The sequence below is a fragment of the Alexandromys fortis genome, unplaced genomic scaffold (genome assembly GCF_014885135.2).
Source record: "Alexandromys fortis isolate MF-2015 unplaced genomic scaffold, M_Fortis_MF-2015_v1.1 scaffold_27, whole genome shotgun sequence".
NCBI classification, from domain to species: domain Eukaryota; kingdom Metazoa; phylum Chordata; class Mammalia; order Rodentia; family Cricetidae; genus Alexandromys; species Alexandromys fortis.
In genome coordinates this window covers 2,469,944-2,494,371 of record NW_026067952.1, presented here as the reverse complement: position 1 = coordinate 2,494,371, position 24,428 = coordinate 2,469,944, and the positions used below count along the sequence as shown (strand labels likewise).

The window sequence follows — 24,428 nt, the reverse complement described above, 5'->3', positions numbered from 1 at the left end:
CCTTGGCTACATGAGCAAGTTTCAAATCATCCAGGGCTGCCTAAGTCTCTGCCCAAACAAACCAAAACCAAAGAACCAAAGGACCAAAACAAAAACAAATGACAGCTTAGACATATTTCACTCCGGGAAAGTACTCTACTCGTAGGGTTTAGGCATTTTGAGCAACCTGCAGAGTTCTGTGGGAGGCCGAGCCAGCCCTCCAGGATACAGGGAATGCCAGGCAGCTGGTGTTCCCTCAAACCATGGCCTGGCACAGCACACACGATTAACGGGAGAGGCAATGCTGACAGAGACTGTTAATGACCAGGCGAGTGGCCAATCGAGAGCTTCCTGAGGCTGGGCCTCTGAGTGAGAGGCCTCTTGCCAGCACTCCAATGCCTGGACTTGGGCTCCTCAGTGGAGGGAGTCTCTTCCTCTAAACTCCCTGCAGTTCTGTTGGGGACACTAAAGGGATTTCCCCCAGCCCTTTTCAATTCTTCTAGGAACCATGGCTTGGTTTCCTTGGAAACACAGCCCCCAGAATTCCCAGGAAGGCCAGAGACCAGCAGTAGTACCCGGAGGCAGTGGGTAGAGCTAGGAGAAGGGGCTTAGCTGGTTTAAGTGTGCTTTGCAGCTTCCTGTGGTGTCATTCTGGATGACCCCCTGCCCTGTGCCTCAGTTTCCTTATCTGTAAACCAGAGGTCAAAAGGGAGAAAAGTAGTCGATCTAAAATAGTGAGTAAAGTGCCCGGGCACCGTGAGTGCTGTGTGGCCAGCTGGCCTAAACGGTCACCAGATGCCTGGGGGAGGGGGGAGGATGACGGTAATGGACATAGAACTGACTGACTCAGTGCCCCACCCACTGTCTAGGGTCTCTAGGGAAGAGACCCAGAGGTGATCAGCAGACCCAAGGCCACCTTCAGAAGCAGATGGAGGGACATGGAGCTACCAGGGTGGTGTCTCTCTTCCGGATTTCTTCAGCTAAATCCCCTCTCCCCGCTTTCCTCACTGCACAGTGCGGCCCCATTTCTTAAGGAACGCTCAAGTTCGGTGTTCAAAATCCAAAGTCTCTGGGTGAAGGACTAGGAAGTGGGCAGATAGACAGACAGACAGACAGGAAATGGGACCACAGATAGACAACAAGGGTAGCAAGCTTCTCACTTCTTCCTCATCTTCCTGACCTGACACAAAAGCCTCACAGCTTAAAACAAAGGCCTGGCGTGTGGGCTTTTCCTCCTGATGGTGGTCCTACCTTGCCAAAGGACCAGCCCAACAAGTTCAAGGCCAGACCAGTACATGCTCACTCCCAAATAGTGGGCCTGCAGGCCTCCCTGTCTTTGTTTTAACAGCTCCCACCAGTGGGGGATGGGGGCTCCCTAAAGACCTTAAAACCCCAGCCCTGTGGAGAGGCTGAATTGTAGCCTCCCAAGTCCCAGCTATGCCCTTGCTCTCTCTGTCTCTGTCTTTCCCTCCCTGCATGTGTGTGTGCACGCTCGCGCAAGCGTGTTTCCTCACCCCTAATAAAAGCCTTCTTTTTACCAGCGGATTCTGCCCGAGACTTTCCCTGTGGCTGCTTTTCACGAGGGAGAGGACACCAAGAAGCAAACGGTTGCTTGGGAGTGACTGGGTGCTAAGAGGGTCGGGGAGTGGGACTTTAGAGACCATGGCCCCAGTCTCAGAGCCAGGGAAAGTTCACTAAAGAAAGTCCTGCGGTGGAAATGAGTTGGAGAAAAGGCCAGAGGGCTGCAGGGAGAAGGAAGAGGGAGGTGGGCACAACAACAGGGGGGAGGGAGGCAGGGGCTTGATGTGTGTGGTGCCACGCATAGGCCCCGTGTGGAGTACACAGGGTGTCTAGCGTGTGCTCTGCGGCAGCTGGCCTGAGATGTACTGCTGCGGCTTCTGGGGAATTCACATGCCCAGGCCCAACGATGCTCCAGCCAGGGACCCTCGGTCTTGGTGGACCCCACTGCAGCCTGGTGAAGGCCCTGGGCAGGGTCCAGAAACCACAGGGTATCACAAGCATCCTGGTGGTTCCTGGGCCAGATTATGCCGCCTGGGGACAGAGGCTGGGGTGAGGGGCAACTGGTAGACAAAGGCCCCACTGAATGGAAACCCTGGCCAACTGCCCGGTACTGGCCTCCCAGCATGCACTATGTCTCTGCATCCCAGTCCTAGGGGCAGTGCCCCTCCACCAATCCCCCAGCTTGGAGAAGCCTCTGGGGTACTGGGTCTCCAGCCCCAGAGCCAGGCTACGCCCAGTTACTGTAGCAAAAGATGCTTTAACCACTGAATTGTGCAGCCCGAGCCTCCGCATTACCATCCACTAGCCCTTTCTCTAATGTCCAATCCAAATAGCCAAACACTCTGGCCGTGTCCCAAGTACTGTCTCATTTATAACACCATGTGACAACTCTAGCAGGTGGCTGCCCTGTCGTTCCCATTTTATAAATAAGGAAACTGAGACCTAGAAGACTTAGCAACTTAAACTAACATTACACACAAGAAAATCCATGATTCTAATGGAGACAGTCTGTTCCCACTGCATGGCCTGACCCTCCAAACCTGTACAACATACTACTTCCTCCAGGAAGCCTTCCCAGATATGCCATGAGTCTTAGTTAGGGTTTGCTATTGCTGTGAAGAGACACCGTGACCATGGCAATTCTTCTAAAGGAAACATTTATTTGAGGGTGGCTCACTTACGGATTCAGAGGTTTGGTCCATTATGATCATGAAGAGGAGCATGGAGGTGTATGGGCAGACATGGTGCTGGGGCTGAGAGTTCTACATATTGCAGGCCATAGGGCCACAGGAAGTTGACTAACTGTCACCCTGAGTGACACTTGAGAAAAGAGACCTCAAAGCTTATCCCTATAGTGGCACACTTCTTCCAACAAGGCCACACCTCCCAACAGTGCCACCCCCTTGGGGGGCCGTTTTCTTTCAAACCACCACACCATGTAAGAAGGCTTTTCAGCCTTCCTTAGCTCAGAGACACCCTGAACTGGCAATGGTCTTGAATGCCTGAGATGGAGCGAATTCTCAAGTGCTCGGCCTGGACTCTTGTATGCCCCCTTCCCTTGGCAGAGCAAACAGGGCAAGCAATTGGCCTCTTCTGTCTTTGTCTCCTGTCTGTAAAATGGGGACAGGAACAGAGACTGTCCCTTCGCTTGTTCCCTGGAGCTACAGTTGGAGGCTGGTCACACCTTCCAGCTCCAGACCCTATTCAACGGCAGGTCCAGAATGCCACTTCTCCTGGGTCCACAGTTGCCCACAGATCCTGGGCTGCAGAATGCATGCCTCCTGGGCTGCAGCCCTCACTCTTCTCTTCCACATCCCCATTCCTCCTGAGCCCACAGTCTCCCTTCTTCCCTGGCTCCTCCCTTGCCATAGTGGCCCCTCCTTCCTGGTGGCCTCTCTTCCTCCTGTGCCCCAGCAGCTTCTCTAGGCTTTCACCTCACAGCCCCCAGTCCTCCAGGACCAGCAGCTCCCTCCTCCCTCTCTGCAGCCCTCCTACTCCTCCTAGCTGGTTATCCTCCCTCCTCCTCTAGTCCCCGCCCCCAAATCACCCCAGCTCTCACCTCACAGCCTTTGGCCATGGCAAAGCCACCTCCCAGGAGAAGGATGATATTCCAGGGCACTGTCTCCTGGGCTTTCTTCCAGCTCAGCAGAGGCACAGTCTCCGAATTGGGAGCTAGGTAGAGAAAGGGATCCGGTCTCACTCAGGGACGCTTGGCTGTCGGGAGGGAGGGCAGCCTTGAAGCCTCATCTCTGTGGCAAGTCAGGCCGCTTTTAACATCCGCTTATCGGGCTGTAGGGAGAAACCCCAGCCCTCACTACTCTGAACCCAGACTCTCCACATGCTGGACACTGTTTAAATGTCCCACCAGCCTTTCTGGCCAAAGCCTATTTTTGTCCTCATTTACAAGAGAAAAGGCTTTTCTCTGTGGCTGAATGTGGGGAGTGTGAACCCAGAAGTAGCTTGGCTCTTGGTTCTGAATACCCATTCTCTAAGAAGAGAGTGGGTCTCTGTACAGCTCCTGTGTCCCAGACTATAGCCCAGGAGGCCCGGGAACTGCAAGCCCAGGGTCTGTGGGGACTGTGGACCCAGAAGTGGTAGATTTGGCCTTTTGGTCTAGAATATCCTTTCTCACAAACAAAGGGCAAAAAGAGGAAGGAAATTGAGAAAAATAAACTGCAGGGTCCGTGAGCCATGGCATCGTGGGGTGGCTACCGTTTCCTGGAAAGTGGCACCGGCAGCAGTGGCGACAGTGGGACAGATGGACAGCAAACAACTGACTTGGGGCTGGAGGGAGGTGGGCTGGGCTCTGCAAGCCCGACCTGGAAAGGCAGGTGACAGCCAGATTTGGGACACTAAGTTAGCATCCCTGTCATAAGGTGGATGCCTTGGGCCAATGACTCCACTTCTCTGAGTCTTGATTTCCTCATCTCTGAGATGGGATGGCAACCCTTCCTTCCAGGACTCAGGAGTGCAAGGGGCTTGACCCACAGCAAGCCCTAGGTCTTCGTCTGACCAGTACATCCCACGTGTCCACCATGCGCTTAATGCTTTTCCGGATGCCACAGACACAGAGAATGTACGGAGGCCAGACTCTCCCCAGGGAAGGCAGATAATAAATAAATGCACATCAAAGATGGAAAATATCAAATAACTAATAAAACAGAGAGATGAGAAGGCGGTATTTCCAATGGTGTATTCAGGGAGGGCTTCTCTGGGGAGGCGGCATTTGGGCAGAGCTCTGAATAATGCGGCTGAGTAAGCCAGGGCGACATTTGGAGGAAGAGCTGGTTGGGCAGGGAGGAAACAAGATCTATCCTTGTCACCATCACCATCACCATCAGCACCATCGCCATTGTCCTCACCATCAGCACCAGCATCATCAGCACCATCATCAATGCCATCACCATCATCAACATCATCATCATCACCAGTACCATCATCATAATCACCATTGCCATTATTATCTGCCTATCAACTACAACGCAGAGCCAAGTTACCGAGGCCCTAGGCCAATACTGACTGACTGTTAAAGAGAGACATGAACGTGCCACTGAGACCCATGAAGGGAAGGCAGTCGGTGTGGTAACCGTGTGTTCTGGGTTCTATAGCTTATCTCTTTTTAACTAAGTCTGTGATCTTCATCAGGTGACTTCTTCCCATGGAAACTCAGTGGCTCCTTGCCAAGGCTCCATGGAGAGCCTACTCAAAGTATGGAGATCCACTACAAAACATTGCTTCAGTCACATCTGTGTAAGCCACCTGATAGCCCAAGGATGGCCATGCATGGAGTCCTCAACCCTGGCCACACACTCATTCCAAAATCTCTACAACCCTCTGCAGAGGGAATATGGTAACTCCATGGACTTGATTGATCATAGCAAGCGATTTCATGCTACTGTTATGGCCCCACGTGTTGGCTTTGCAATTTGAATTATATGGCAATATCTACAACTAGGGAGATTTCATGCAGAAATCTGAATTCTTTGCTTCTTAGACCCTAAGGGGAGGGAGACCCTGAGGGGAGGGAGACCCTGAGGGTGGAGAGACCCTGAGGGGGAAGAGACCCTGAGGGAAGGGAGACCCTGAGGGGAGGGAGACTCTGAGGGTGGAGGGTGGAGAGACCCTGAGGGGGAAGAGACCCTGAGGGGAGGGAGACCCTGACTTTACGACTTTACGACTTTTTAAACCCCTCACTGGATGTTTGTCTCCCCAGTGGCCATTCAGTTTAAACCCAGATCAGGTTTGTCTGACTGGCTTTTCAGGTATCTGAATGCAATGCCTACCTTGAGAAGTTTTCTATAAAATACCAGAAAGTAAATATGGCTGGCTTTGTGGGCCGAGAGATCAAATCACCATTGTCTTTATACTGGCTAAAACCACACAAATTCCAAGATTTTCTGACAAAATGCAAAGGCTTTTTAACAAACCCTGGAAGCCGAAGTCCATTTAACAGCCATCTGTCAGCAAATATTTTTCCTTTTGGATTTCTTTCCAAACATTTGAAAATGTGACAAGGGTCCTTAGCTCGTGAGTTGTGGGGAAGAAACAGAAAAACATAGTTGCTGGGTCTTGCCCAGGGACTGAAGCTGTTAACGTCTGTCCTGGAAGCTCCCCCAAGCAGTCCCAAGTCCTCAGATGGGGTGGCAAAATGACCTTGTGGTTAGCAGAGCTATAGAGGTGATCCCTGATTCCCAAGCCCGTGACCAATCCGCATCAAGCCCAAGGCTCCAGCTGTGACCATCTTACCTTTGAAGTCAAACCACCACCTGAGTGACGGCTTTTGGGATGGGAAGAAAAACAGGATGATAACAATGGCCACACCAGTGACAGCATCCGAAACAAACCTGCAGGGAGAAGGCCACAGCATGTGACTCTGGCTCCTGCCAGGCCATGGACTGCCAGACTTGTAAGACAGGACCTGCAGATGGGGAGAGGCCTGTGGAAGAGACACTGAGACCTGCGGAACCACTATCCTGTGTTGTACCCAGGTCGGATGCAGCTACCCAGGTAGGCCCAAGCTGTTGTAGAATATTAATTGAAGATGTATTACATTTGTGTATGCTGTGGACTTTGTATTTTAATGATACAAAGATGTATTGCATTCTTTTATGTTGCATTTGTTTAACTCTGTGAAGCTGTGTTACTTTGCCGGTCTAAAACATCTCATTGGTCTAATATAGAGCTGAACGGCCAATAGCCAGGCAGGAGAAAGGGTGGGTAGGCGGGGCTGCCAGGCAGAGAGAACAAGTAAGAGGGGAAAGGTGGGAAGAGGAGATTATGGAGCAAAAGGAGAAAGAGAGGGGGACTCCAGGGGCCAGCTACCCAGCTACACAGCCAGCAATGGAGTAAGAAAAAGGTATGCAGAAATAAAGAAAGGGAGACACCCAGGGGTAAAAGATAAACAGGATAATTTAAGTTAAGAAAAGCTGGCAGGAAACAAATCAAGCTAAGGTTGGGCATTTGTAAGTAAAAAAAATAAGTCTCCATGTGTGATTATTTGGGAGTTGGGTGGCAGCCCCCCTCAAAGAGAAAAAAGGAAGAGAAAGAAAGAAAGAGAGAGAGAAAGGAAGGAAGGAAGAAAGGAAGACAAGCCAACACCAAGCCATTACCCAGGATGCCCTAGGACATTTTGCTGCTGTCAGACAAAAGCTTGTCCTCCTTACCTAAGGACCTAGAATAGGGACATTCTAAAGAGGGAATTTGAGAGGCACGGGATATTGGAGTCTGTAGAGCACACATAAATCACCTAAACTTGGACCCTAAGAACCACCCTGCAGATGTGTGTCTGCTTGGTTCCTCCTGACACAGGCAGCTGACCAGTCTGTGACCGCTGTCCACGCCAGCTAAGTCCAGGTCCACCAGGCTCGCAGCTCCTCCACACCTGGCTTCCACACTTTTTTATTTATTTATTTATTTATTTATTGTTGAAATAAGAGCGGCGGGGCTGCGTCCCCAACACCCCGGCTGCTTGGCTAGCTCATGCCCGAAATAACAATACACAAACTGTATTCATTTAAGAACTGCTTGGCCCATGAACTCTAGCCCTTACAGGCTAATTCTCACACCTGGACTAGCCCATTTCTAATGATGTGTGTAAGCACCCCAAGGTGCGCTTACCAGGAAGANCTGAGTTCAGGAGAACTTGTGATTCAGCGTTACCCTAGTAACAAGTAACTTTACTGACACAAACAGTAAAGACAAAGGAAATCAACCAAATGCTGCCAGAAGTCGGCAAGACCACTGCCGCTCCAAACCAGGTAAGTTTTGCAAAATGACATGTCTTCATGCTCCTTCCCACTTTGTCTTGTTTGGTTTATGTCTATAATTATAAGCTGAAGAGAGAATATAAAAGCAAATCTTTGTTTGTTTGTTTATTTAAGATTTCTGCCTCCTCCCCGCCATCGCCTCCCATTTCTCTCCCCCTCCCCCAGTCTAATCCCTCTCCCTCGTCAGCCCAAAGAGCAATCAGGGTTCCCTGCCCTGTGGGAAGTCCAAGGACCACCCACCTCCATCCAGGTCTAGTAAGGTGAGCATCCACGAAACTGCCTAGGCTCCCACGAAACCAATAGGTACAGTAGGATCAAAAACCCATTGCCATTGTTCTTAAGGTCTCAGTAGTCCTCATTGTCCACTATGTTCAGTGAGACCGGTTTTAACCCGGGCTTTTTCAGACCCAGGCCAGCTGGCCTTGGTGAGTTCCCGATAGAACATCCCCCTTGTCTCAGTGTATGGGTGCACCCCTCGCGGTCCTGAGTTCCTTGCTCGTGCTCTCTCTCCTTCTGCTTCTGATTTGGACCTTAAGATTTCAGGACTCATGCTATGTCTTTGTGAAAACTTGGTAGACACAAGGCCTTCGGGGCAGGTTTTGGGTGGTTCATGAAGCAAAAAATGACCCTCTTAAGGCCAGACCATGGTCTGTGAAGAGAATGGGCCTTAAGCCCTGATTTCCTGACTCTTTGTTCAAGGAAGCCCAGAGTCATTGCTAACGCTTTACCAAACAAGAGCATATGAAATTGCTGTGACGATGGGGGGGCGGGGACAAGACCAATAGCCCACCATAAGTGGAGCACTCTTCTGCCACCGTCATGGGGATGAGCCTCGTGAGGACGATGGGGACACGTAAGTGCTGAGATAATCCATGGGGTCACCCTGTGGAGGGGAGATGGCAGCCCATTTCACACTCTTACAGGCGGCCACTTCTCCACCAGTTACTCTCCTTGTAGACATTTAGCTTCAAGAAACAGTCAAGCTTTTACACACCTACCTTCCAATACCTGCCCGCTACGCTCAGGGAAAGGCCCGTGCTTAACATACCGAGAAGGGCCTTGGAGACGGGTGCTTCTCCACCCTCCCCATCACCATGGCTGTCCTTCCCACCAGCTCCAACAGTTGAGTCTGCTCATGCTTCAGCCTCAGAGGACATTCGAGTGCGTTCCAGAGCAAGTCACAGTCAGTGCCCCTCTGCATCGTTTCTCAGGGCCGCCCCTCACTTTCTCAATGCACCCAGTCCAAACAGCAGGTCCTTGACTGTCCACACCTGCGCTAATCTGTGCCCAGAGCACATGTCCCACACTCAGCATGGGACATAGGAGAGTGGGGAGCAAATGGAACTTAGGGAGCAAACGGCACACGGAGTCACGTAGCTCATAAAGGCTGAGCTAGGGCTCGAACCCAGTTTTGTCTGAGTGCTCATCACCTGAGAATCCAGATTTATCCACAGAACCTCTTCTGGGAGGTACTGCCCCTCCAGCTCCACACGGTCTACCCCAGAATCCCCCCTCCCCCCCACCAAGCCCTGCCTTGTGGGTCTGCAGAATCTCACCCAGGGTTGAAGAGGCTGGCCCAGCCAGGGATGAACTTCGGGTCCCGGGAGAAGAGGAGGATGGCAAATGCACAGAACAAGACGAAGACGGCCTGTTCAGCAAACCTGCGGAGCAGAGACAGAAGCCTGCTCAGCATCCTGCACTCGGACTAGAAGGGAGAAGGGCAATTCACTCTCAGGGAATCCCAGAGGGAGAGGGTGCCCCAGGGTGGAAGCAGTGCACAGCTGCCCAGGGTCCCCAAAGGCTTCTATCATTAAGGGGAATTGGTCAAGGTCCTACAGACAGAAAAAAGGCAAAAGAAAGATAGAAAAGCAGAAAAGGGGGACAAGCCAGGAGCGATGGAGCACACTTTTATTCCATGCACTCAGGAGGCAGAGGGAAGCAGATTTCTTTGAGCTTAAGCTCAACCTTGATTATATAGAGAGTTCCGGGAAGAACAGAACTACATAATAGAGAGATCCTATCTAAAAATAAAATATGGAGGGGCGGGGACAGAGAAACAGTCATACAAACATACTGACAAGCACGCACAGAATGTGACAGATACTCCAAGAGGAGCATACACAGGGAGAGGCATGGCCAGACACAGGAAGTGGGTACACAGAGCTGAAAAAGATAAATTCCCCAAGTCTGGAAGAAGCAGCTAGCGGTGTGTTTAGCTCACAGAGTGAGGAATGGAGACTTAAGGCACATAGGAAATAATGGCCAGACCACTCCTTGAATTTGAGCTTGCTGAAGCCTACATGCTTTTATCACATGGGGAATGCATTAAACAGAAGCACAGTTCTGGGAGGCGGCGTCAGATGGCCCATGTACTAGAAGGAGAGTTCAAAGGTCCCGAAGGTATCTGCCCCAGCACCAGGGCAAGGCAGGAGCCACCTTCTCTCTCCCCTCTTGTCACCACCACTCTCAGCCACTGGTCCTCAGGTGCACCTGGGGACTCAGCCAGGGCCAAGCTTGAAGTAATGCCCCGGAAACCTCAAAGGCCAGCTCACTCACACCCCGACACTCGCTCGTACTTGATGGGCCCCAGGTTCTGGAACTCTTCTCGGATCACAGCTCGAGCTTTGTCCTCGGCCTCGGCTCTGATCTCAGACTTCTTCTTCCTCCAGCTCCTGGGAAGAACGGGCAAGCTTAGGAGGGGTGGCAGGAGAAGGGATTACGTTACACTTGAAAATTTCATTTTTTTGTTTATTCATTTGTGCATATATGGGAGCCTGGCACACACGTGGAGGTCAGAGGACAGCTTGCAGGAGTCAGTTCTTTCTTACCGTGTGGGTTCTGGGGATTGAACTCAGGCTGGCAGCCTTTACCAGCTGAACCAGCTTGATGATCAAGGGTTTAATTTCTTAACCACCTCCCCTGTTCCCGACCAGCTGCAGCAGCCCCTTCTGAAGACTGTGACGGCCTGATGCTTGGCCTCCTGGCCTCTGCCTTTCCTTCTTAACACGTATGTTCCAGCCGGTCTTCCTAACATGGGAAATGGAATTGGCTATGTTCTCGGGCTTTAAATCCTTGCACGAGTCAAACATACACGTGGATGAACAAAAAGTCAATGGAACAAAACAGTAATTGACTCCATCGGAAGTGAGAGCTCGGGCCGTGGTCTCAGACTGGTATGGAGAGGAGGCTTTCAATCACCGTGCTGGATGCAGAGGTCGGCGGATTGAGAGGTCCAGAATTTGTTTTCAGCTCTAGAATTGGGTGATACTTCATGCCATAAAGCATTTGTTTATTTTTATTTTTATCGAGGTTCTCCCTACATGATGCTTCCTATTGGGAACCTGACAGGATTTAGGATCACCTTTGGCCAAGCCTGTGGGAAACTGTCCTGGTTATGCTAACTGAGGTGGGAAGACACAGCCCTGGGAAACCAGAACTGCATAAAACTGGAAGTAAGCTGCTCAGATATAGTCATCACTCCCTGCCGACCGACTGTGGATATGATCTCACCCGCTGCTCTCACGGCTCCCTGTCTTGACCTCCCTGCTGTGGTGAACGGTGAGCCCCGGAACTGTGAGCTGAAATAAACTCTCCCTTAAGTTGCTTGCACAGGGGCAGTCAGAGGACGCTGGCACTGAGAAGTGGGGGCCTCCGCTGTGATAAACCTGACCACGCGGCTCTTGGGCCTTTGGAACTGGTTTATGGGAGAGTTTTGAAGCTTTGGGCTAGAAAAGCCTTCAAATGCTAGAAGATGAGCTTAGCAAGCCCATTCTGGTGAGAGCTTGGAGGACAAGAATGCAAACAGAAACGTAGATGGTTTCAGGGGTGGGGGGATCAGAGACTTCATCAGGCCCTGGAATGGGGGTTGTCTGAATGGTATTTCAGCCAGGAGAAGATGGACTGGCAGATGCTGGGCTAATGTGTTCAGCAGAGGAGGTTTCAGGGCAGGAGAGTGTAGAGTCCTGAGAAATCAGCTCTAATTGGTGACGAGGTCATCACTGCGGTAGAAAGCCTAAGCCAGGGAGTGACCGCTGCTCCGTCAGAGGGCCAGCACACAGGGGACAGATCTACGAGCTGGGAAGGTGGCAGAGTTCAGAATTGCACAGAGTGAGATGGGGACCCAAGCCACGTGGCTAAGTCTGGCTGTTTTCCTGGTTGAGCTGGCTCTCAGCCTGGGCTTCTGCCGTCAGGACTTTCGAAAGTGCCCGAAGCCAGGAGCATCCCGTGGGCACCTCTCTCTGTTCAAAGTGTTTACACCTCAGCTCCTATTGGTCCCACTCCACAGACATCCAGTCAAGGCCTGGAGATGAGGGGATGTCACTAGGTTGGAGAATAACTGTGCCACGCCGGCCACCCTCCAGCTCAGCTCTTGCACAATTCCTCCCTGACGACTCCAACCTACATCTGCACAGTACCTGGCTCACACTCCCGTAGTCTTTCCCTCTAAATAGACTAACCACGTTCATGGGTTCCAGCCACTTGTGGCACCACCCACTGTCATTCCAGCACTGAGCAAGCTGAGACAGGAGGAGGGCTACATAGTGAGACGGGGGAGGAGGATAGCCCAAGGACACAGTGTTTGTCACACTCATAAATGGAAAGTAAGAGTCACTGTCAAGGGGCTAGGGAGATGGCTCAGCTGATAAAGTTCTTGCCTTGTCAGCACAAGGACCTGGGTCTGATCCCCAGAACCTATGTCACAAAGCTGAGCATGGTGCTGCATGCTTTTAATCCCTCAGATGTAGAGACTGGGTTTGCTGGCCAATCAGTCTACACTATTTAGTGAGTTCCAGGCCAGTGAGAGACCCTACAAAAACATAAAACAAACACCAGGCCTGGGGTGGAGTGGAGGTACCAACACCCAGAGGCATAGGCAGGTGGATCTGTGTGAGTTCAAGGCCAGCCTGGTCTACAGAGCTAGTTCCAGGACTGTCAGAACTGTTACACAGAGAATCCTTGCCTCAAAAACCAGAGAGAGAGACAGAGAGAGAGAGACAGAGAGAGAGACACAGAGAGAGAGACAGAGAGAGACAGAGAGAGACAGAGAGACACAGAGAGAGAGAGACAGAGAGACAGAGAGAGAGAGAAAAGAAACCGTAAAGATAAACTTGAGAGCAGAGCACAGGATTACATCTTGGTTTAACACCATCACTGGCCCAAGCCATCCTGGAAACCAGAGTCTCCTTTCCTTTGTTCAGAGGGCAAGAGGTGGGGCCCATCAGGGAGGCTTGGGCTTTTCCGTCCTCCCTCTAGAAGAAGGTCCCTCATACCTCCAGCTCATTCCACCGTAGAGGAAGGAGATCCAGATCCAGCCGACCAGAAGGAATAGCAGCATGAGAGGGAAGGCGAAGATGAACCAGGAGCCGAAGTTCACCACATCGCACTGTGGAAAGAAACTGAAGAACAAGGAAAAGCGAGGGTAGCCGTCAGATGGGACCATCAGGGCTGGGCTGGAGGCCTCCAGTGGGTCGGGGCAGAGTGAAGGGCACTGGGAGGACCAGAAGAGAGGACTCCCCCCCTTCCTCCTGTGGAGGGTCCAGTTCTGACTCAGTGGAACCACAGTGCCCTATGCGCCCCTGGGAGGGCCAGACAGTGAAGTCGGCAGGCTGCACTACGACAAACTCAAGGCAGCATGCCCAGCCCAAATCTGAGCTCTGCTTGTTTTTATGCCATGCTTAAATGCTGACTTTTCTTTCAAATGTTTCTTGTAACTCTAACAGGGAACACACCACATCCTGGGCAGGACCAAGGGGCACACATCTTTAAACGCAACACTCAGGAGGCAGAGGCAAACAGTTATCTGTGAGTTCCTGCCAAGCCAGAGCTATACGGTGAGACCCTGTCACAAACAAAAATGAAAAAACAAAAAAAATATGGTATTAAATTGGATAGGAAAAAATGTTATAAAATGCTTTAGATAAAAGAATATGGACACATAGCTACCAGCAGCCAGTTATGAATAAATAAACAAGACAAAACAAAACAAAACATGAGTAGCTATTGTCTGACAAATAAGCAAAAAATATCAATATACTGAAAGGCAAGACCCTGAGAGGATTTCATCCTTAGTTTTCTTTATCTGATTTCTATAATAAAAGAGTATGCCTTGTGGTCAGGCATATTAGCTAAGAAAGAGCATATTAGTTAAGAAATATATTAACATATTAGCAGATATGGGGCAAGTTGCATAAATTCCTAATATCAAAATTATACTAAAAGGAAAGCAATCAAAATATCCATAATTGATGAAGTATAATACCCCAAATAGGATTATTTCTTGTTTTTAGAATGTATATTTTTGTAACATTTTAAGATAAAAATCAAGCTATAAAAGTGCACAAACAGTATGATAAAAAACAGCATTAAATGGCGACCTATAGATATACTCAGAAAAGACTAGAAGTAAGTCTGCTGTCAGTGGGATTGAAGGTATTTCAAATTTTAAATTTTTCTGTATTTCTTGGAAGCTTATAGTGTGCATGTTTCATTTTGTCACCAGAATAAACCCATAAAATGTGCTTGTGCAAAGAGCAGCTAGCTCACCTTCACCATTCCAGTCTCCCAGGTTCAGGTGGGGCTCAGTGAGCCTGAGAGACTCCCCTGTCTCGGCCTCCCCATGCCAGGATTACAGGTGTGCACTACATCTGGAATTTTACCTGATGCTGAGGATCTAACTTGCGTCCTCATGCTGAACCAACCCCGGCGACCTTTTACAAAGCCCTCTATGTCCCTTCTCCTTCCTGAAGGTCCATGTATTTTACTAAAGTCAGCGTGACTGATGGTTCAACATGATAAAGCCCCAGTGCTTCCTCCCTGCTCTCTTTTTTCAGACTGGAGCCCAGACCTGCTCATGTATCACAGAAGAAAGACCTAGATATCACCCATCCCCTTCTTATTCCTCGCTGCCCAATTCAGGCCCTGACTGCAACCCAGAGCTCATGATTACCTGTCTGTCTCTAAAGAGGTGCTCCATAGACCCACCCCCAATACCAAACACCCAATGGGAAAGCAAGAACCAAGAACCAAGAACCGGAAGGCTAAGCCCAGATTACCCTAGACCCAAAGCAGGACCACCAGGGAGATGGAAGGATGCCCAGAGTTTGTGCACCTCAGTGGACTAAAGGCACATGCTCGGAATCCTGGGGTCTGAAAATCACTGAGAACCTTGAAACAGCTTTACAAACCAGAGCCTAGGCTAACAGAGTGAAGCCAAGCTCTGTGGAGCCCTTCTCTCCTGTTCTCAGGTGTGGGACCAGCCACCAGTCAGTGTCTAGAGACCCCATCTTCTGGTAGAGGGACTCCCCAACAAGGACCGGCTCAGAGCTGGAAGCCTCCTCCTGGCTCACTCTTGCCATGGGCCAACGCCTCCAGCTGGGACCTGAGTTTTACATCCTGTCGCTCCCGCTCTGGTCTCTCAGGGTCTCTGTCTTCTGGAGAAGATGAACACTGGGATTTGTGTGCTATGCTTGTGACCCACTCCCCTCCCCATTCTTTTCAAAAATCGTTTGCTTGTTTGTTTTTGAGACGACGTCTTGCTAGTGTTTAACTTGTGAACTACAGCAATCCTACTGCCTCAGCCTCGCCCGGCGGCCCCAACTGCTCTCCCTGGTCTTGCTGGTTCCTGAGACTCCCAAGAGCACTCACACCCCAGAGCCTCTGCTCTTTCGTCCTCCAGAGCCCTCATACTCTCACTCTGGGGCTCTTTTCTGACGTTGTCTCAGCAAACAGATGTCCCTGAAGGACAGGGACTTGTCACTCCCGTACTCCCACCGGCTCCATTTTATTTCTACGCCATGCATAGCATACAACAATTTGCTTTTTGTGCTTTGTGTTTTTGTGACAGGCTCTCAAGTAGCCCGGACTGACCTCAAACTCTATGAGGATGACCTTCAGCCTCTGACCCTCTTGTCTCTAACTCCTGATGATTAGGATAGAAGACAAGCCGTGCCATCCAGCATTCATTTCCTCTGCCCATTGCCTGTCTTTTTCCCACAATACAGTCACTGAATCACCTGATCCTTGGCTGGGAAATCAGTAAGGGGAGGAAGAGAATGCTGACCCTTGGCCCACAGGAGACACTGTATCTAGCTGTGTGTGTGTGTGTGTGTGTGTGTGTGCATATGTGTGCTTGCGGAGGCTGATGTCAATGCTGAGTGTCCTGATCAACCACTCTCCACCTTCTTTTTGAGATAGGAGCTCTCAATGAACCTGGAGCTCACTAACTCAACTACACCTGTCTGCCTCCACCTCCCAATTAAATTAAACACCTCCCAATTAAATTAAACACGCTCAATTAAAGGCATGTTCCACCACACCTCGCTTTTAAGTGGGTTCTGGGGATCCAAACTCAGGAACTCACGCTTGTGCAGCCAATACTTTGCCCGCTGAGCCATCTCCCCAGCCCGGCACTTACCTCTTGAGCTGGCCAAGCAGGATGAGGTTGGGGGCCGTGCCTGTGAGCGTGGCAGTGCCCCCGATACTGGCTGAGTAGGGGATGGAGATGAGGAAACCCTTCCAGATGTTTCTGCGGTATTCCTCCTCCTTGGAATCATCGGGCAGTTCCGGTGGGGTCTCTGCCTCCACAGGGTGGCCTCTGCGGGAATGGACCCGGAGAGAAGCAATTCAGAGCAGTCAGAAGCTCTGGCCCCAGAGGGAGCCAGCCACCTGAAGCTCTGCTTTCTGCTTCAGGATTCTTTCTAAAGTCGGAATCGCCATGGACCCTGCAAACCTTCAGCTCAGATACTCTGCCCAAGGAATTTACCCCAAGGAAACAATGAGTTCAGCTACTGAGTTGGTAGCAGGGTGAACTACAACATTAAATACCATTTTACCCAAAAGCAACTAAGTGTCCATCCTAGGGGAATCAGCTACATGCTGAGTCTCTTTCTGAATGGGGACACCTACACGGCTGTTAAAATGTGTCATTTCAGGGCCAGTGAGAGGAAATTAAAATTTAAGAATGTGACTGAATGGGCGACTTGAGAGGCATCTGGTAAGAGAAGAGGCTGGATCAGGAATCACACGGGCGGTAGCTGACATCACCGTCCAGGCTTTTGTTGTAACTCGTGTAATACTGTGTCTCGTGGATATGCAGTATTCTAGTCTCCAGTGGAGTACACAGTCTGCTTTCATTTCCTTCCTTGGGAATGGAATTATGGTGTTCCCCCACTTTTATTTCTTCCTTGAATTTTCTGTGTTGTTTTCCTTGTACACTTTTGGGAACGAATGAAACAAAGTTACTAATTGTTTCTTTGAGAGATTGTGAGGAAACCAGAGGTGGCATGGCTTGCGATTCCAGGGCTCCGGAGGCTGAGGCTGGAGGACCCTGAGTTTGAGGTCCTCTGGCTACACAGTGAGAAGACCCGTCTCAAAAATCAGAGACCTGGATTTGCCTGGACTGGTTCACCAGTTAGTCCCAGGGGTTTTCTTGTCTCCACTCCCCAGTTCTGGGGTGATAGGTGTGCACTGTGATGTCTGACTTTTGTTTACTTGGATTCTGGGCCGTTAAACGCAGATCCTTAGGCTTGTGTGAGAAGCACTTTACAGACCTAGCTACCTCCCACCCCTTAGGGGCTGCTACAGAGTGCTTATATGTGGCTAGAACTAGGAATTGCACATACAGGGTCTGAGATGGGGGGGGGTACGCTGACCGTCTTGAACTAAAGCAATCAGTTCACCACAAACGCGTGTCTCAAGACGTCTTGCTGTTTTCAGTTATTCCTCAATAAGTCAGAAAAAGAAAAAAAGGAATAAAGATTTTAAAACTAAATTGTATGGTTCAACAGGCTTGTCTGACATGCACAAAGCCCTGGGCTTGAATCTCAAACACTAGTGTTGAAAGCCAGGTAATTGCCCCTGTGAAACCAAGCCTTTTTCAAAACATATATTTGAAATTGTATTTTCAAAAGTAAAATTGATTGATTGCAAGAGGATCTGAGTTTGAACCCTGGAACCCACATGGTGGAAGGAGAGAACCAATTCCTGGAATTTGACCTCTGCCCTCCACACGTGTGCTGTGTATTATTCTTTTAAGCGGGTGTGTGTGTAGACAAACACAGGACAGACAAGACACGCGCGAAAGGAGACACAGACACGAGGCTCCCACGTGGGTGCACTTTAATGGGGGGGACACACAATAAGGGACAGGTGTGCAAGACACACAAGGGTAAAGGGCAAGAGAGAGAGCGAGACCTCATGGAAGCTTGCTTTTTTAACGAGAAGCGCAAGGGTATCTGGGAGAAATGACCTGCACCTGTGCGCGCCCGTGCGCAGGTATCCGTAATCCAGGAGGAATCTGGGAGCTGTAGTTTCCAAAAGGAACAACACTGTGACTATGAACACACACACACACACACACAAACACACACACTAGAGAGGGAGAGGGGTAACCATGGAATGGGCAGAAGGCTAACACCAAGGCTGGGGGTCTTGTTGCTTCCCTCTTGAAAGGAGAGACCCAGAGGAGTAGACCGTGAAGTGTCTGTGTGTCTGTTACGTGCCTGTTATGTGCATGTTTGCCTGTGTATGCATGTTTGCCTGTATGTGCATGTTTGCCTGTATGTGCATGCTTGCCTGTATGTGCCTGTTATGTGCAGGTTTGCTTGTATGTTTGTGAGATGAACACTGTACTGACAGCTACCTTGCCAGTCCCATGGCTGCCTTCTAGTTTGACATAATTAAAAGTTTTGAAATAGTAGTGTTTTACTATGTACTCCAGGCTAGCCTCCAACCCTTCATCCTTCCTCAGTCTCCAAAGGGACATGATTACAGGTGTGTGTGTGTGTGTGTGTGTGTGTGTTTACACCTGGCTACTGGTTGCTTTTTAAAAAGCAGGGCCTCACCTAACCCAAGTGGTGAAGGGCAAAATCCTAGATCCTGGACCAGCCAGAGAGAACTTGGGACTGGTGTGGCACCCAGGCCTTTGAATCCATCTGGGAGGTCCCCAAGAATGTGGTCAGACTTACCCTTCTGAGCTGGCGAGAAACTGCATCTCCGTGGGCACTGTTCGAAGTCCGTTTCCCCTCACAGCAGCTGGGAGAGAAGAGGAGGCATGTTAGTGACTGCCCACTAACTGGAAGTTTCCAGTTCCTGTGCAGCCAGTAGGGAACAAGATTTCACCGCTAAGATGGTGTGCTATTCAGTGGAGAAAAAGATGAGGTAGGTCAAGAAACAGTAGGGGGAGAGGAAGGAAGAGGGAAGGAAAAAGGGATAGAGGGCCATGGAGGGGAGTGAAGATCAGCACCCTGCATTCCACACTCCAACCCAACACCTATGTTTGGAGGGAGCCCCACTGCCAGTAACAACCCCTAACTCAGACTGAGGCCAATCTGAGAAGTCATTGCTAAAGGTTACCGTTTCTGATACGCATGCCAAGTCTGGCACACGTGTCATTTCTGGCACGCGTTTCGTTTCTGTCGCGTGTGTCATTTTCGACACACGTGTCATCTCTGGCACACGTGTCGCTTCTGGCACTTGAGTCGTTTCTGACATGCGTGTCGTTTCCGACACATGTGTCGTGTCATTTCTGGCACTTGTGTCGTTTCTGACACGTGTGTCGTTTCTGACACATGTGCCGTGCCATTTCTGGCACGTGTGTCGTTTCAGACATGTGGTCACTTCTGACCAGACGCGTGTCGCTTCCAACACGTGTGCCGTTTCTGCCACGTGTGCCGTTTCTGACACGCGTGGCGTTTCAGGCACGCGTGTCGTTTCTGCCATGTGTGCTGTTTCTGGCACATGTGTGGTTTCCGGCATGTGTGTCGTTCCTGGCACGTGTGTCGTCTCTGACATGCGTGTCGTTTCTGGCCAGGCATGTTTCTGGCATGTGTGTGGTTTCTGACACATGCGCCTTGTCGTTTCTGGCACGCTGTCGTTTTTGACATGCGTGTCATTTCCGGCACGTGTGTCGTTTCTGGGAGGAACGGTCTCCATTTAATTCATTCATCCATCCATCCATTCATCCAAAACACAGCCACAGAGCACAGACTATGTACTTAGGGTACCCAGTGCACAACACAGAACAAGGCCCCGGCTCCCATGGAGGCTGTATTCTAGAACAGGAGACAGACAAGCAAATAATAATGAAGGTTTCAGTTGAAGAGGAAATAAAACCAGGTTAGGGAAAAGAAAGTGACAGCCACGTGACACTATGACCTGATGACATTCGATGATGCCTGCAGGATGACAGTGGCCAGTCTATGAAGCTTCAGGAAATAGAAACATCAAATACAAAGGCTGTGGTTGAAGACGCTGGCAGTGCTAAGAAAACCTGGCCAGAGGTGGGGCTTTTAATCAGGACCACCAGCTCCCCGATAAATGACACGGTGACTTATTGTTAATTATAAATGCTCAGCCTATAGCTTAGACTTATTACTAACTATCTCTTACAACTTAAATTAGCCCATATTTATTAATGTACGTCATCTTCCACATGCCCTGCTTTCTCTGCGGCCAGGCTAGCAACTCTGCCCTTCTCCCCAGCGTTTTCTCAGTCTGACTCTCCTGCTTAACTTCTTCCTGCCTAGCTACTGGCCAGTTAGTTCTTTATTAAATCACTGAGATCAGCATATCTTCACAGTGTCCAAAAAGATTGTTCCATAACACCTGCATCCTGGGACAGTAGTGAGTCGGGAAGTGTTAAAGGTGACAGAAATGTTCTGTAGGATGAGGGGCCTAAGAAGGAAGATGTGGAGTTATATTTTCCAGCTATCTCTAGGTTTGGGTGGACTACAGGGACCTGGCTGTAGTTAAGCAAGAGGATGGTGACTAGGTGATAGTGGTGATCACAGACACTGAAGTTGTGCAAGTTATGTGTGTGTGTGTGTGTGTGTTTCTCTTCTTTTGAAACCAAGACTTCATGGGAGCACAGGACTGGAACTCAAGCAGGCAAATTTTACAAAATGGGCCAAGCACAAATCTTGTGTCTCTTGTGTGTATGGCAGTGAATGATGAGACACAAAGAGGCTCGCCACAGGGGTACCACCTTCCAGCACAAAGTAAACAAGCAGTATATGTAATGTGGGCGGGTGTCTCAGGAAACAGCACAAGGAAGGGAACAAGACATCGTCTTCAAGAGTCTGACTGACAGGACACCTGGGCGAGAGGGACACCTGTCATCTCTTAGCAATGTGCTGGAGGTGAGCACAGGGCAAGGGGTGTGAATTCCAAGGGTGGGGACGAGCAACCACAAAGGTCCTAAAGCTAAAAGGGGCTACAAGTCAAAAGAGGCCAGTGGGGCTGGAGTCTCTCTCTCTCTCTCTCCCATCTCTCATGCACACACACATACACACAAACATGTACACACAAACATGCACACCCAGTCACCATTTGATCTTTTTTCCACTTAGGAATTTCCTTCTAGACATAGGCTACACAGCCACCCTGTGCACTGGGAGGAAGAGCACACACAGCCAACCCTTAGCAGTGGGGGAAAGGGCACACACAGCTACCCTGCGCACTAGGAAGAAGGGCACACGTGGTCAGCCTTATGCACTGGGAGGAAGGGCACACACACCACCCTGTGCCCTAGGAGGAAGGGTCTGGACTCTTGTTTTGGCCTCTCTCACTGTCACCCACTAGCCTGGGCATACCCTTCCTGGCTCCCTTGTCTTGCCAGCACAAAAGAAGAACAAGACTCTATGGTAGCTGATGGCATCAATCGCGCTGTGCCCCGGGGTGCCGCCTCCCTACTGAGCACAGCAGGGGATCTCAGGTGAAAGACCAGGTCCACTCCCCCTAGACTGCTGAGCAGCTCACAGCTCAGGCAATGGGACACACGTCCACACGCAGTGCACGAGGTCACGGCCCAAGGCACTGAAGCAGGAAGTAAAGGGCTGTTAATAGCATACAGATGGGGGGGGGTGGAGTGGAGGGGGTGGGAGTGGAGGTGGCACTCCCTAGAGGATGACCTCTAACCCAGTGACCCCTGGCCCTCACCATCTCTGGCTTGTCCTGTATTTTTCCTACTGGGCCCCACGTCTCTGGGGCAGCATCAGACATTGGCAGCCCTAGGGACTCCCTCGGGGGTGGGTCCCTCTCAGAGGGTCTGGAGGGGTTCTGCAGTGGGCAGGGCCTTGGTAGTCTTGATGATGTTGGCAGGAGATTCTTTTGTGTAGTTGGGGTTGAGACCAAGAGGTCGGTATTCACAGAAGGGAAACAGACCTACAGTGTCTACCCAGGCCCTGGTGGAGGGCATGATTACCCCAGTGGGTCTCATGTGGAGCCTGGCTGCTCGCTGCCTACATCAGAGTTGGCGAGTTCCATATGAGATTACATGAGATTCCACCAGGCATAAGAGCCTTGGTGTGTGCACCTGTGGGTAAGGGTGGGAGTTCATATCCATGGCAGCATGTTCTCTATTGGGCACTAATTTTGATGATGGTGATGGTGATGAGGATGAAGGAGAAGTTGAAAGAACAGGAAAACCAAGGCAAGCGTTCCTTGTTTGCCTTTTACTCTGGCTATCTTACGGCATTCCTTCGAGACTAAATGGAAACAGGTCTGTGGGCCAAAGTCTCTAGGGAGCCTTCGCTGGGTCCTGAAGACGCAGGTCAGCCCAGAGCTTGGTACTTACGTAAGGGCTGCACGTACACTGTGTGGGAGGGCTGGATCTACATGCTTGCCATCACACAGGCCCCGCAGCCATGGAGATAGGTTGCTACCATCCTCTGAATTTGGAAAATGAGGCCTAGAGAGGCAGGTCAAGGTTGGGGACAAGAGGACCCAGTGGGTTAGTGGCAGAGCCAGGCCTATACTGTACCTAGGACTGATAATTTACCCAGACCTGCCAATCCCTCTTCTCTCTCTCTCTCTCTCTCTCTCTCTCTCTCTCTCTCTCTCTCACACACACACACACACACACACACACACACACGTCCATAACTCTCATGCCATGTCCAGGGCACTCACATGGGCACTTAGTAGTATGTCTGAGACAGAATTGATCAGTATTCCAATTTCCCTGTCCAACCTCTTGAATTTGCCTCAGAAAAGAGTTAGCCTACTGTGTTAGGTAACAAGGACCCTGTGGACGGTCACCCCTCAACACACACACAGACACACACACACACACACACACACTAAGTAGTTTAATGAACACAATCCATTCAGTACACCCAGTAGGCCGGTGGTAAGTACTGTGACCTCCATAGGATGAAGAGAGACACTAAGGGGTAGTACAGATACTAACTGACCTGTTCATTTGCTTCATCGCTACCTGTGTGCATCTATTGAGCACCTACTGTATTCCAGCACCAACAACTGTCATTCACAAGATGAGTAGGAGTGACCCCAGGCTTCATGGGCTTGGAGATAGATGTTAGATGAAAGCAGATGATCACATGACCCCTCTCCCAGGATGGGAAGGGAACAGGTGGAAAGGCAGTGAGGGCCTTATTGCCTACCCTGCCAAATTGTTGAATGTGTTTTTGTTGGTGGTGTCTTCGAGTTCTGTGTGTGTGTGCGCGCGCGCACGCGCATGTGTGTGTGTGTGATAGTGTTCATATGTGTGTACAGGTTTAGAGACTAGAAGTCAATGTTGGTGTCTTTCTCATCGCGCTCCACCTTAGTTGCTGAGACAGAGTCTCTCCCTGAACCTGGAACTCTGGCCAGGCTGGCCATGGACGCCAAGGATCTTGCTGTCTCTGCCTCCCCAGTGACAGGATAATAGGCACGTGCCACTCTGCCTGGCTTTTCACCTGCGTGCTGTGGCTCCCAACCTGTGTCCTCTGGTTTACACAGCAAGTACTTCACCAAGTGAACCATCTCCCCCATCCTGTGTTTGCTCTATCTTGTTTGGTTTGAGGCAGGATCTCTCCACATAGCCCTGGCCCCCTTTGCACGTGACGGCCTTCCTTTGTCAGCCTTCTCAGCGCTGGGATTACAGGCGTGAACCATCACACCTGCCATATATTCGCCCCTTCCTTGGTCTCAGGCTCTTGTTTCATGCATGTCACAGGCCAGGCACAAGACAGACTAGTCCTGACTTTCTAGATTAGAGAGGCCCAGGAGGCAACTGGCAAGTGAAGACTGAAGGAGGGAACCGATTACCTCAACCTGAAATGGTTGCTATGACTACGACCATCTGAATGACACACAAGGGTGGCCTCTTTCAGACAGAGAAAAGGCAGACGAGTATAGGTTCGAAAGCTAGGCAAACCCCTTGCTGGCTAAGGGGAATCTCCTTGACTGAAGCCTGGGTTAGAACAGCGCTCCCTACAGGTAGACGGTGCAATGACAAAATGCCAGGGAACATTCAGACAGCAGTAGCAAAATAGGAAGGAGAGGTCGCAGGGACTCTCTGTAAGGTGGAGAACCTCTTGGGGTCCTGTCTAGTGATCCCCACCCTATACCAGCATCTTCTCCTGTATGTCCATATGCTCAAAGCTCTGGAAAATACATTTCGCCTTTGTGAGCCTCCATATCTTCGTCTGCAGAGTGGGGACCACAGACATCAAACACGCTGATGAGGAGCTGAGCCAAGCTGACACTCAGGGTCTTGAGGAAAGGACAGCTTGTGTTGTCATTGCCGTTGACCTGGCTATCAGTGACGCTTGTGAACTTGGAGCCTCTGGAAAACTTCTTGTTCAAATCTGAGCCCACTAGCGTGTCCCCCCACCCCTCTAAACTGAGTGCAGAGGGCCGCTGTCTTTACCCTGGGCTCAG

The 24,428-nt window shown here is 50.4% G+C and overlaps 1 protein-coding gene across 1 annotated transcript in view; it reads right to left on the bottom strand.

Moving 5' to 3' along the window:
* Slc13a3 (solute carrier family 13 member 3) overlaps positions 1–24,428 on the bottom strand; it is a 58,254-nt gene that overhangs the window by 7,969 nt on the left and 25,857 nt on the right. Inside the window, exons 4-10 of the mRNA XM_050151260.1 lie at positions 18,731–18,797; positions 16,180–16,359; positions 13,037–13,162; positions 10,343–10,438; positions 9,323–9,427; positions 6,247–6,344; positions 3,560–3,672 (exon numbers count right to left, since the gene is read on the bottom strand). Of these exons, the coding sequence (XP_050007217.1) occupies positions 3,560–3,672; positions 6,247–6,344; positions 9,323–9,427; positions 10,343–10,438; positions 13,037–13,162; positions 16,180–16,359; positions 18,731–18,797 (785 nt within the window). The remainder of the gene's footprint in view (positions 1–3,559; positions 3,673–6,246; positions 6,345–9,322; positions 9,428–10,342; positions 10,439–13,036; positions 13,163–16,179; positions 16,360–18,730; positions 18,798–24,428) is intronic.